Here is a 14725-nt window from a genome sequence, read left to right as displayed (position 1 = left end):
ATCTCTATGGTGAAAATGAAAAAGTTCAGAAAATCACTCTTTTGTTCTAAAAACATTTTTGTTACATGATTTTGAATGTTAAATGCAAATTTCTACAAGAAAATTCAATTTTCTAAATAGTTTTGCTTTTCGCATTGACAATGCACACAATTTCCTATGTGTCCCATATTACCTGCACCCATTCAGTTGAAAATCAGAGAAAATAATCATTTATAAAAGGAAAGTGCCACTTGTCAGTGGAATTTTACCTGCTGATAAGGTTAACCCATCACCTAAAGATCATAAAAAATGACAAATGCCCCCTCAGTACCAGAGTTTTTGGATACACAATCATAAAATGTGACGTCATTGATTTTATATCAGGCCAAAAAAACGACATAATTTTTTGGGCAATTTCACTCTTTTTGGCATTGATTTCAAGAGTTTGATACACAGACTCCAAAACTGCATTTGTAGAAGCACAATTGATGTCTCTAAACACTTAACAAATCAACTTAAAGAGTTTACCTTCTCTAAGCTACTTTTTGTTAAAATGAAAACAGGTGTCCCATATTACCTGCTGTCCCATATTACCTGCACCTACCCTACTTTGGTGGGGGGGGGGGGGTTGGAAAAGTTGGAACCTCGGACGTCAAAAATTTTTGATCCCCTAAAAAGGGTGGATTTTTTTGATCCCCTTTTATGATCTAAATTTTTTGATCCCCCTTCATGTCCTAAAAAAGAAACCAAAAATATATTAACAGCGGCATAGATTTCTTTTTGACATTGGGGTTGGAGAAAATTTATTGAAGTCCAGGGAATCACCTTTTGCAGACAAAATAAGTTTATGGTACAAATTTGCGCGAAGCGCGCAAAACAATTTGCCATATTGAAGCTAAACTGGTGAAATATAGTACGAAATGGAATTAATTTGCGGGAAGCAAAAAAAAATGGCACTTTTTATTTTAAAATGACCAAATATGGCGTTAATTTTGGTTAGAAACCCATATACAGGCGTCAACATTGGGGGGATGATTGTATGGACCATCCCGCTATCAAAATATTGATCTACTCCTATGGTAATTAGGGCCTAAATCATTAGTTTAAAATTACCGTTTGGAGTTATTACTCATTGGAGTCATAGTGTTACACCCAAATTGTAAAGTGCGCACATTTTGTTGATTTGTAGCTTGAGATTACAAAAATTTTGGAATGTAGGCCTACATGCCTTCTCGTACATTTTACCCGCGGAATTTTACCCTGAAATTTTTTTGATCCCCTATTAAGGACTGAATTTTTGTTGATCCCCCTTTTTAGGACCCAAATTTTTTTTGATCCCCCAATATTTTCCACCCCCCCCCCCCACCAAAGTATTTATGAACACTCCCTAAGTTCTCCAATTTGGAGCATTTGGGAATTATTAACATAATTATAACAAAAAAATAGTAACACTATACTATCATTATGTTACTTAATTTCATCTAAATACATGAGGTAGATTTTTTTCTTGGTTTTTGGTGACAGCCACAAAATCAATAATCCCCGGGCAATAATCAAGTCATTCAATAGGCGTTTTCAGTATTAATCCGGGGTATTAATTTAATTTTTGAGCTTGTTGGCGGCATTATATGCAATTAACTTAGTAATTGTGTTATTTTTATTATCAAAATTAATTTTAAGAACCACTGTCCCACCTACCCCAAGTGGATGGGGTAAGTGGGATACCATACTAAATAGGCCTTGGCTAAATTGCGTGATTTCATCATGATTTTCTGCTATCAGGCTTGTAAAAATTAAAAGCTAGCGTTCTTTTTTATGGTAAATGAGCTTAAATGAAATATATTATCTCTCAATTTCTCCTAATTCTCAGCAAACACTTTTAAATATTTGGTAATAAATAAGTATAATTCCTCAAAGTTGGCCGCCACATCAAGGTAGTGTTAGTCTCAAGCATCTCCTTCAGCTCAAATACCAAATAAACTCTAATATTGAGCAGTGAAATTATAACATACATTTGCAATGGGATATTAAGTCACCATTCGGTATCGTATTGGTGGATTTAGTGCTGCAATGAAGATCTAGTGTTGATGTCAAAAAATTCTTCTAATTTAAATATCATCTTGTTTGGCCAAATGAAACATCCTTTCAAGTCCCGGATTTCAAGTTCTACTACAGGCCTACATGGCTTCGGGATGATTTCTATTGCCTAACCAAAGTAGGCCAGTGGCGTAACTAGGGTTGGTAGCGCCCGCCCCGGGCAAGAAACAAAATTGGCGCCCCTACCCCCCTACCCCCACCCGAGAATATCGGCCGTAGCTATAGGAGCTAATAAGGATACATAATGTCCCCCTCCCCCCTCTATTCTTGAAACAATTGCGCGAAATTTTGGACATATAAGGCCTATACACTAATTAAATTTTGGTTTAATAGGCCTACTAGAAGTTGAATATCGGTCTTAAAATGTTCTTTCAATTGATTTTGTGCTGAAATTTTGACTTTCATCGCTTGGATGGGCGCAGAATCGATGCTGCTGCACTGGAAATTTTATTTCAGCACAGACAACAGTTGTGGAGTTACAGTAAAAAATGAGGGAAAACCAATATTTGATCAATAAATCAATAACTACTAATTGCTTTGAGTTGCTGAATTTTCAGTACAGTAGTTGTAGTCCTTGCCCCTATAATATGCATGTCTTACTTTTCACCAATGTGCTATAATTTTTGAGAAAAATGCAAAAATAGGCACAAAATTGGCCAGGGGTGTATACCCCCTTAAAGAATTGTATTTTCTCCTGTCTAATGGAAATATCATGATCCTAAAACCTAATCTTCAAAGGTTTTAACTAAATTGTGACCCATTATAAAGATCTGAAATAGGGCCTATACAATGGATCCCAAGTAGGGTAAAAGAAAAACTTTTTTTGTTTTTAACCGAACATCTTTATTCCACCAGATTGGGTCCTGGAGATGGAAATCAGACCATTCTAAATTTCACTTCATCTCGCTTTTATATAAATACCATAATTTGATATAGTCTCAATAAGCTGACAATTTGACAGGGTATTTTACTTAAATTTTTTGTTTTGAAGTTGCATTTTCAGTCACCCCCCCAAATATCAGTAGGTCTGGGCCCTAGCCCCCCCATAAAAATATCAGTAGGCCTGGGCCCTAGGCCTGAGACGAATCTATCGGGCACTACTCCCCATTCTAGAAAAATACAGACCAATTTTTGGGAATAAAAAAAAAAAAAAATGATTTTGTTCTGCTAAATGAAACACAGCTAAATCCTAATCCTTTAGTTGGCAATAAAAGTTAAAATTCACTATTTGGCCAAATTTATGAATTAAGGGCCAAAAAATGCATTTTGGCTTCTTTCTGTCAATCGAGTCAAAGACTTGGAACAAGTCTAATCATTCAAAATCTTGATTATGTGCCGAAATTGTGCTCAAAATTTCAATTCTTTGTGTTACTCTAATTAAATGATTGGTTTATAAGAATGAAACATGTCTTTTCCAAAAATTAGAATGCATAAACTGAAATTAGTCTAGGTACAAGTCTTTGGGCTTGATTGACACAGCATACGAAAAACACCTTAAAACGCATGTTTTTGGCCCTTATTTCCAAAAATTGGCCCGAAATATTAAAATTTCACTTTTATTGCCAGTTAGGACTAACTAATTAAGGATTAGGATTTTATAGCTATGTTTCATATATGACAAAACAGGATAGTATTATTTAATCCCAGAGATGTCAACAAGTCATTTTTTGCAAGTCAAGTCCAAGTCACAAGTCCTTTTGTCCAAGTCCCAAGTAAGTCAAGTCATTTTGAAAAAGTTGCAAGTCAAGTCAAGTCACAAGTCATCAAATCACAAGTCAAGTCACAAGTAAGTCACAATTTGTCACAAGTCACTACAAGTACAAGTCTATTCACCAGTTGGTCATGGTGTGGTTTGTTAATGGGTATTCAATATGGCGGAAATCAAATTGAGTTTCGGAGTACAGTAGGCCTACTAACGAAGTCTGATGCACTAATCACTATAACAGTGAAGCTTATTATAATTGTATACAATGGTCACATTGGTAGTTCAAGAACAAGTTAATTCAACTCAATTTGTTTTTGCCAAGTTTTGTGTTTCATATTTGTAGAAAAAAATATGAATTATTTAATATGAATATATGTTTTCCCTTTCCCAACCTCAGACTTGCGTTGGTGACAAGTCATTTTTGTCAAGTCCAAGTCCAAGTCATTTTGTCTAAGTCACAAGTAAGTCAAGTCATTTTGCAAAAGTTGCAAGTCAAGTCACAAGTCCTCAAAATAGTGACTCGAGTCAGACTCAAGTCCAAGTCACACGACTCAAGTCTACATCTCTGTTTAATCCCAAAAAATTAGTTCTGTATTTTTCTGGAATAGGGAGTATTGCCTACAGCCAAATTACGAAATAGCTGCTGTATGCATACTATGCAATGAGCACAAGCCTCACACTGGAGTAAAGTGCGTAAGATAACCAACTATCAAACGATCCAATATGGCGGCGCCCATGAGTGGATAAATTTCATCGTCGCAAGTTCCGTGTAACTGTAAGGGGTGGTGCAATAATTATGTGTACCCCCGGGGTGAATTATAGGGGGGCAAAGATTTTTGGCAGGCCAAAAGGGGGGGCAAGCATTTTTGGCAGGTCAAAAGGGGGGGTCAAGCGATTTTTGGCAGGTCAAAAGTAGGCATGTTCATAAAATTTTGAAATTTAATAAATTCATCTAAAATTGCTTTCATTAAAAAGAGAATCATTTAACTTAAAAAATGAGGGGTCAATCATGTATGTAGGCCTATAATTGGCAATGTTATGAGGAAAAGTATGCTTGCCTGAATGTCCGAAAATGGGCCAAATTGTGTGTCCCAGCATTATCAATGGCTTCCTATGTCATAACATGTATGTATGTATTTTATGGCTGAATTTTTTAGCACGAAGGGCCATTTTACAAAACTTTCGCAAATGTTTCATGAAATGTGGCTTTCATTACTTGATAGTATCAAATATTATTCAAATGCAGTTTTTTAAAAATCATGCTAGGTTGGAGTTTTGAGGGTCACAGTGCAAATTTTGTTCTTTTTCCTATTGGATTACACAGTTAAGACAGGATCTTGGTGCACAACTAAGCTTAATGAAGCCCGCCCTCACATGTTCAAAATGTGATCATGTCTATCAAAAGGGGGGCAAGCAATTTTTGGCACAGATATTTTGGGCACCGTTTCTATATTACGCCCTAAAAGGCGTAGGAAAAGCGTTAGGAACACGTTCAAATATGCAAAATTTCCTGCTTTCACAAGCTCTTTCGCACTATATGATAAGACAATTTAAGGTTTTAAATTGGGTTCCCAAATCTTGCATGTGTAAGGGGGGGGGCAAAGATTTTTTGGCACATCAAAAGGGGGGGGCAAAGGTTTTTGGCACGTCGAAGGGGGGCAAAAGATTTTTGGCACGGCCAGAGGGGGGGGTGCGATTTTTGGCAGACCATTTTGAGAATTCACCCCGGGGTACACATAATTATTGCACCACCCCTAAGTTGTCCGTTTTTTCAAGTGTTGACTCTTTTTCGGGAATCAGAATTTATCAGAGGGTTCATAGTGGATGCTCATGAAGTTCCTAGTATGTGCAAAGTACATGAAGTATAAATGTAAACGATATAGCAGGGCTGCCGACTGTCCAGTGGCGGCGCCACGGGGATTCCCCAGTCAGAACTCTTTCCCCCTGTTGCCCCCAGTAAAACCCAAAATTACATTTTTATGCGGCAATTTTGCATAAAATTTGTTTATTTTCCCAATCCCCCCCCCCTGCCCTGAAATTCACTTTTCCCGCGCAATGCCCCCCCAGGCGCGTATCCAGGGGAGGGGCGAAGGGGGCGCGTGCCCCCCGGGTAAAAAAAAGGAGAGGGAGCGAAAGGGAAGGGGAAAGAGGGGAAGAGAGAAAGAGAGGAGAGAGAAATTTTACATAATAATAGTGCCATGGTCCACCAAATGGCTTCAATTAGGGCTTCATTTTGCAAAAGTTTCTCACTTCTGAGGGGGCACATCCCCCTCAGACACCCCCTGCGCGCAAGAAGCGCTCGGGATGTCATTGGACATACATTGTATTTTTCAAAGATCTACTTTGCGCCCCCCGGTCTACGAATTCCTGCATACCCCGAAAAAAAATTCCTGGCGCCGCCACTGGGGCTGTCAAACTAGCCGAGGTACTCTCACCTCCGTCTACTACGATTTCCACTGTCCTTCTCCGTCACGAAGGTCTGAGACTGAGCCTATCTGGTCCAGGATAAAATTCCTGATAAAATTCCACTTTTTCTCATAAATAGGCCTACCACTTCCTACCATCGATCCTCATGTGAAGATGAGAATAAGCAAAACATATTTGGTGCATGTTCGTGAATTTTGAGCACATTTGAGGATGTAAAAGACCAGACTTGTACTGTTATCGTCGCCATGTTTTGAATTCTTCCTATATAGATGCCGTCAGTGTGACGTCATCACCGCGACGTGAGTTCACGGTGCCCCGTTTCTACGTAAGTACGACATTCATGGTCCTATGGTGAGAAAGGAACAATAAGGGCCATGATGTTTCGGGCTAAGTACTGTCAAACATGACTCCGCTAGCTTCAAACACCCTGGAGGCCATGTAGTCCGAATAATCAGAGCTAATCAGACCCAGAACAAAATATTAATTTCTGACATGATCGTGTTCTGGGTCTGAACTGTTTCCATGTTGAAATCTTGATGCCAAATTGGACAAAAGAAGCACATGGTCCTACTTCACAGTTTTTAATCCCCTATTCATGTTATGCGTGAATCACTCTGTTGTCGACGATCCTTTTGATACTTGAGTATTTGGACAAGCGGAACAGTTTTGACAGGCCTTTTTTCTACCTCTCTGTTTGTAAACAAATGAGGAGGTCGAAATTGTCCTCCTCGGCGAATACGAAAGGCAGCGTAATAGTACGGCACTAGAGGCCATGGTTCCCGCTTTCAATATCCGCGGTGCAGTTCAACAGCCTACTCAAACTCATACTTTCCACGCACCATCCGTGACTGGAACAGCCTGTCAACCGACCCAGCTGCATCCTGTTCCCTCAACGCCTTCAAGACTGCGTTGAGGGCCTGCTGGCTTCTTGCCAGATGATGGTGGATGCGATATCGCTATTTTTGACGTCGCCATTGGATTAACACATACCCAGGGCTGTCAACTCTCACGCATTGGCTGTGGGTCTCACGCGATTGGGTCACTTTCTCACGGTCTCACGCCAAGGTAGTATAATCTCACGCCTATGTAGTAAATCTCACGCGAAAAGCTGGAAAATGAGTAAAATCTCACGCATCGTCATGAATAATCTGTTACTCCTATCCCCCCGCTTTTCACATTCTCGAGCGCCGTGGCTCAAATAATCATGGTACAAAATGACAATTGAGTCTGCAAATCCCGCACGCCTCTGTCTCACGCCAAGCAATTCCAAAAAGTTGACAGCCCTGCATACCGTAATCATGAAATCTTCACAAACAATTCTAAATTTAAATTAGAAGAATTTTTTGACTTCAGCACTACTTAAAATTTGATCGCTTACCGGGAGCGCTTTCACAGTACATGTACAAACTGCGTCCTCAGCCGGATGTTATGGCTCTGATGATTTATGGCTTGTTGACAACCTTCGATCGATGACGTCACACTAGAAGCGGATGACGTCAAAGGTGTTGTCCTCGTCCCTCTGGTGATCTTGGGTATGAGTAGGTTGTCCCAGACCGGATCTAAGTCCAGTCCAGTGTCTCTGTTAACTTACACCTAAATGGAATCAGCCAAATTTGTTGTGTTTGTAGGTCAACTGAGAAATTTTGACATAAAGTCATAATAATGACTTTACATTGTACCGGTATGTCTGCCATAGGACTCCATGTTGTTCAGCCAAAATAGCCTGTGGGGTTTGTGTCACTTTACCTTGTTATTTATGCTTAAAATGGAAACCCTTCCCAGCAGTTATTTCTAATATTATTTCAGCATTTTGGGTAAAGAATAACAAAAAAAAGATTTGACGGAAATCGTACATTATGGCTTTAACTGTGAAACTGCATGTATTGGGTGAAGTCATAAAAAACCGCTCCCCTGATTGCAATTAAAGCCATATTATAACATTTCTGTAAAAATAGATTAGTAGGCCTATTTATTTTCCATAAAATGTTAGCTTTTACTGTCAGATATGTCCCCTTTTAATTTTGAGCCGAACAAGTGAGGTAAACCATAGAAAATTGGAATTTACTACTAGCGCCCATGCATGTTACTCCATGCGTTGTAATACTGGTGCGATCCTCGGGTGTGTGTGTGTGTGTATCCCATGACGCCGTGTATCGTGACTGTGCGTACGTTTTATTCAAAATTTCAGATTTTGACAAAACTACAGCACGTAAAGTCTTGATTTTTGCAGAGCATCTTTATTGACTAAAGTACATTACAATTGTGTAAAAACAAGAATTAAATTTTGAGGGCGTTCTTTTCAGCAAATGTTATAATATGGCTTTAAGGAGAGTGATGTAGCAGAGTGACAGCTGCAGCTCTCCTGAAAACAAAACGCCTGGAATGGATCCATATTAACTCTCATTTGTGGTTATTTTCACAGTAATAACAATGGCAGAGAGACAGAGGACCCAATCTGGAGATGATCCATTTGCTGGTCTCAACATCGATTCTCACGAAAGTTTGGAAAATATCAAGGACCGATCATTTTGTCCCAAATGTCATGCATCAAGGAAATACTTCTGTTATACCTGTATAATTCCAATGCCTGAAGTTGCTTCAAGTCTTCCAACTGTTTCAGTAAGTATACCATGGAATGTTCATGATTTAGAGGAGGAATGTATAATAATTAAAAGTGAACATTTATAAATAGGAATGGAAAGTGGATATCAGGGGGAGAGGGAAGGGACTGAAAACTGGAATAAATTCTGCATTTTATTTTATGACATGTTATGGGAATTATTGGGTTACTGGGTTCAGCCTTCGCCTTCACCCAGTATAACATAATAAGATTCACCCAGTATAACACTAATAAACACAGCCAAATTAAAAAGTTGCCACTAGTTCCATCCCCATTTAATCAGAGTCTGATGAGTTTATGGCAAAATAATTTATATAATAATTTTCTATACACTTTCCTTCAAGGTTGATACCAAATTTGATATCAAAAGTTTAATCATCGTGAGCATAGGAACCGTTGTTTGGAAATTCATGCAATTTTAAAAATGACAAATTACGAATTGACCATGCAAAAGCCAATGCATGGTATCAGCCCATACAGGAATCATAAGAGCAGGATATTTGATTTGCATTTTGACATGCATGGGTAAACCTTTAATTTAGACCTCTCAGATGTGTGTAATGTGTATATGTGTAGATAATCGATTAACCTGCCGGCCTATTCAGGCGACATAATTCTTGGCACTCATGCTAGCTCCGCCGTGTGATACAACTCCCTAATCACGAACAAACAATGGTTCCTATGCTTACGATGATTAAACTTTTGATATCAAATTTGGTATCAACCTTTGAAGGAAAGTGTATAGAAAATTATTATATAAATTATTTTGCCATAAACTCTGATTAAATGGGGATAGAACTAGTGACAACTGTTTAATTTGGCTGTGTTTAGTATTGTTTTGCTCATGACATCTATCAAGGGCATGTACACAAAAAAGGATATAAAAGTGTACATATGTATAATGTAAACTTGCATTTTTTTATTTCTTCCATGCAGTTACCAGTTCATATTGATATAATTAAACATCCTAGAGAGATTGATGGTAAAAGTACTGCAGTGCATGCTGCTATTATAGCTCCTAATGATGTCACCATATATACATACCCAGACATTCCACAATTTGAAGATAAAGCCAAGGTAAACCAATAAGCCACATGGCCAGTATACAAATAGTATGCACAGGGGTCAACGAAGTTATCTTTTCCTACTTTCCCTTTACCCCCATTCCCTTTTAAGTATGTCAGCCACAGAGCCACTCAACATGCATTCAGTGTTCTACCCCTAAGCTTAAATATATTGGTCACCGACCGGCACAAAAAATATTTGAAATCACAGAAAATGCACAACCAAGATCTTGTGTTTTTCACCTGAGAGAACAGTAAGAGATGAGATAAATTTGTCTGTGTGGGGAGTTTAAGAGATGAATTCATCCGTGGTGTAGCTGTGTGTGAGGAGGCAGAACAGCTACACCACGGACAAATTCATCTCTTAATCACCCTACACAGGCGAATTCATCTCTTAATCATCCTCCTTACACACACTCAGCTACTAAAATTAGCCGCCAGTAACATTGTGCTGGCTATAACCAGGGACAAGCGATTTGCGCGGAACTTTTTTCCGCGCAATTCCGCGCAATTCCGCTTTTCTTTCCTATGGGCAGGGATACACGATGTGCACTGAAAAATAAGTTCCGCGCAATTCCGCGCAATTTGCTATTTTTTTCCGCGCAAATCGCCTGTCCCTGGCTATAACTCTGCATGCATTGGGTATTTTAATTATAATGCTTACATTATGTATTACAATGTAGGTAAACTAGATAAGACAAAAAAAAACATCTTATGCCAAAACACTTTTTTTTATAGTTTTTCACATGAGAACAGTGGGATTTTGTTTTACATTTATGAAGATCTTCACAAATATTACTACTATTCTTTTTTGGGATTTGCAATATAAAATAATATAGTGCATGCAAAGAGCACAAAGTATGTCAAATGTGAAAAAGTCGACCTGCTATTAGTATAAAGCTCAAAATTAAGACCTGTGTGTTGATGCTTGAGGACAGTCAATTTTGGTCATAGCATTCAACAATACCCCCCCCCCCCTTCAGATCAGTGGTGCACCAAAACTTGACCAGTGGAAGTCTGAAGTTTGTTGTTTTGTTTTTGATTTGAGACCTGGTTCATTTGAAATACACAAAACCGTTATTGAAGATGTTGTTGAAGATTTAATTTTTTTTAATGCGCAGCATGCTGGCCATAGGCTTCAATATAAAAAGTTAAAAGTTTTGAGATATTTTCTCAAAATATCAAGAGCTATCTCAAGAACCACTGTACCACTTGTTTTCTGTAGCCAGATGACAACAGTGTGGAGATGGTTAAACACATTTTGATTCAGTTCTTTTTTTTTCCATTTTAGGTGTTACTGGTATACCCAACAGATAATGCTGTAACACTAAAAGACCTTGTAAAAATGGAGTCCAGCTCAACAAATGGTGCAGCTCACAGTGAGAGCCACATTGCAGACACAGGCCTACCACCACAACCAAAGAGAACTAAATATGCAGGTATAGAGGGTCAGTCTACAGAGGGAGTAAGGCAATTTGAAAGAGTTGTCTTTATAGACAGCACTTGGAATCAAAGTAATCAGATATTCAGAGATGAGAGATTACAAGGTGAGTTTTCACTAAATTTTTTTGAATTTTGACCAACTTTGAGAAATTTGCACCAAAAATTGTCAAAAATGCTCAATTTTCAAAAAAAATCTTAAAAAAAACCTGTGGTTTGTTGTGAAGTTGGTCAAAATTCAAAGAAATAAAAAACAGTTTGTAGATATTTTTATCTGGTTTAAAAAAAATTAATAATAAAAAAAAATTTGGATCCAAGAATTTTTTTATGTTGACTGAAAAAATTTTGGTCAAAAAAAAACGTTTTGGGATTTTCCCCAAAAATGAGTATTTTGGCCCAAATTTGACCTCACAGATGAATTGATCAAGCCTTTGCCATTCTAAATATGTATACTTTTATATACTTCAGACTAACAATTTAGCAGTTATAAGGCCCGAAAGTTTCCATAATTCCAGGGTTAAGACCACCCGTTATACCAGGTATACCCTATTGGGAGAATGACATCACTACTGATTATTAAACAGTTGACTGAATTTTTGTTTTTACTAACCTCTACCATGTGATAGACGACAGGCAGGTCCAATATTTTGAGTAGTGGATGTCAGCGCATCTCATTCTTAGTCAGTTAAATATTATTAAGTTGCCATCATAAAAACCCTTATTCTAAAATGAAACTTGTTTACTACAATTTTACGTCTTCAGTTGTGCTATATATCGTCAGCCTGCTATGCTTATTGCCTAAGATGTTTTTGTAATTTTGAGAACAAAGTACAAAATATGGTTCAAGCATGCATTTAAACATATTTGTTCACCAATCTTTATGTAGGAACAAATGATAATGATACAAATGAAAGGGAATAATCCAAAATAATTAGAGTGATTATGTAACTGATGCATTCTTGAACCATATTTTGTTCTATGTTCTCAAAATTACAAAAAATGACTTAGGCAATTATTAGCGTAGCAGGCTGACGATATGTAGCACCTCTACAAGCGTGATACATGTTATCAATACTCGTGATGATGTAGGGTTGTCTACGGCTTGATAGACGACACCCAAAATCATGTGAATGTCCAATGTGTCTTCAAAGTAGACCACTCTCTCTGAATAAGAATGGCAAATATGCATTTACATGGGTACCAGTCACTCTCTTAGTGCAGGTCCGTAACTCCCATATACATGTCGTTTTCCTTTGTCTTCAGTTCTTCACTGTAGCTCCACATGCACCTGTCCTTTAGTCGTTTAGCATTCCTATTTTCTTCTTCCTCTTGTTCTCTTCTCTTTCATCTTTCCGTCTATCATGACCAGTCCAATTCTTTCTGCTCATGGTGCTACTTCCTTTCTCATTCTCTAGTCACAAGAAGATGTTAGTTATCATTATACAATATGCATATAATATTGATTATTTTATTTTTCAGATTTACAGTGTGTCATCTTGAAAACCCAGAAAACTCATTTTTGGCGGACCCAGCCAGACAAACCAGACACTTACCTTGCCACCATAGAAGCCATCTATTACTTTACATTGGAATATCATCAAGAGATTTTGGCTACAAATTATCAAGGGCAATATGATAACCTTCTCTATTTCTTTAGTTTCATGTATAAACTTGTACAGAAAAGTACCGCTGAAACGGAAGGATTAAGCAAAGAAGAGAAACAAGTAAGGCATAGGAGAAGAACTGAAACAACAACATTAGAGGCTCAGTTGAGAAGACAAAAGAGTCGCCAGAAGTGTCTCACGGATCTGTCGGTTTTAATTGTCAACTAAGACTATAATGTTATCTCTTCTACAGTTTACCAAAGATATTAAACTCACAGAATTGGTGAGGAATCTGAAAGCTCTTTTTTGATTGGTTACTGACTTCAGATGATTATACATGTATGCAATGTTAACCAATTAGGGACTCTGTAAGAATGGGCTGGGCAGAGAAGAGAATTAAGTAAGGCATAGGAGGCATAAAACATTAGAGGCTCATTTGAGAAGACAACTAGGAACCAGCATAATGGGCCAGCAGATCTGTCAGTTTTGATTGCTATATCTCGATCTCATGAACAGTCAACAGAAGGGTCTACCGAAGAGATTAGAGATTATTTATATGCAACATTAACTAATCAGGGGCTTTTTAAGAAAGGGTTGAGCAGTGAAGACAAAAAGAGTCGGCAGAGGGGTTTACAGATCTCTGAGTTTTGACAGCCGGCTGAGTCTACCATGTTGGAAGATCAGTTGAGAGGAAAACAGAATCAGTAGAAGGGTTTACCAAAGAGATACGATTTTAAGAATCTGGTCTCCGCCATGTTTGTATGTCACTCATGGAAGAAAAATAGTTCCCCCAAGATTATTTTTGCCTTGTCTCTGATGCATTGCACCGATAAAATGCACTAATGTGAGCACTACATGCATAGACCTCTGTAATGCTCAATTGACCTTTTCGGTAAATCCCATAAGCCTTTGTGACTGTACCTGAGAACTCGTCATTTGATGTCACGCTGACTTGCAATGCGCAGTAACGATATTTGAGAAATGATGCCTGCATTGGCGCAGATCGGCGTGACGTCAAATGATGATTTCTCAGGTGTACTCGCAAAGGCTTATGGGATTTACCAAAAAGGTCAATTGTAAAGACACCTAAAGCCCAAATTATTATTGTGTGATTTTGGGATTTTGTCAATAAACAAGATACTGTTACATTATTTTGGTCTCCATACATGACAAGTCAATATGTTTTGCATATTTACTATATTGCACAGGACAATTCTGAGTCCAGACTCTTTGATTTCATTTTAATCTTTTTTGGATCTGCATCATCTTTCAGTTTGGAGAGTCAATTGAGACTACAATGTTGTTAGCACAGCTTAGAAGAAGTCAGCAGAAGGGTCTATATATAGTTCTTTCAGGTTTGATAGTCAACTGAGAGTTCAATGTTTGGCAGTTAGTTAAAAGCAGTACAGGTCTTTCAACATAATAGGTAGTGTCAACATAAGGTGTAACTAAACTACATTAAGGGCTGGGAAACACAATGCCTCATGTGAGATTTTGATATCAAAATTTTCAGAAAAAAATCTCTTTCCAGTAACACAAAGCCTCATCTCCATAACAAGCTTTCATCATGCTGTTATATAGTATGACCCAAGTCTTCAATTGCCCTTTCTCAAAATTGACATAATGGCCTTGTGTTTCTGTGCCCTCAACATGTGTAAAAAAGTTGTGCAATATTTGTTCAACCATGTCTCTTACTTGCATGGTTCATCAAGAAATGGTTTCATTGGATTGCTCACAAATGTTTTAGTGGTACAAATGTAAGAGTACAAAGTATGTATCTGAATTGGCA

At 37.9% G+C, this 14725-nt stretch overlaps 1 protein-coding gene across 1 annotated transcript; it reads left to right on the top strand.

Annotated features, from left to right (window-relative positions):
* Nucleotides 1–4495: 4495 nt before the first annotated feature.
* Nucleotides 4496–13351, top strand: LOC140151269 (tRNA-uridine aminocarboxypropyltransferase 1-like). The gene is made up of 5 exons (XM_072173546.1): nt 4496–4556; nt 8631–8827; nt 9765–9905; nt 11184–11439; nt 12812–13351. The coding sequence occupies exons 2-5, from the start codon at nt 8639–8641 to the stop codon at nt 13162–13164; spliced, it is 939 nt and encodes a 312-aa protein (XP_072029647.1). The 5' UTR covers nt 4496–4556; nt 8631–8638; the 3' UTR covers nt 13165–13351.
* Nucleotides 13352–14725: the final 1374 nt, after the last annotated feature.

Source organism: Amphiura filiformis, chromosome 4 (assembly GCF_039555335.1).
Source record: "Amphiura filiformis chromosome 4, Afil_fr2py, whole genome shotgun sequence".
Taxonomy (NCBI): Eukaryota; Metazoa; Echinodermata; class Ophiuroidea; order Amphilepidida; family Amphiuridae; genus Amphiura; species Amphiura filiformis.
The sequence above is the reverse complement of the archived record's forward strand: the minus strand, read 5'-3'. Positions and strand labels throughout refer to the sequence as shown.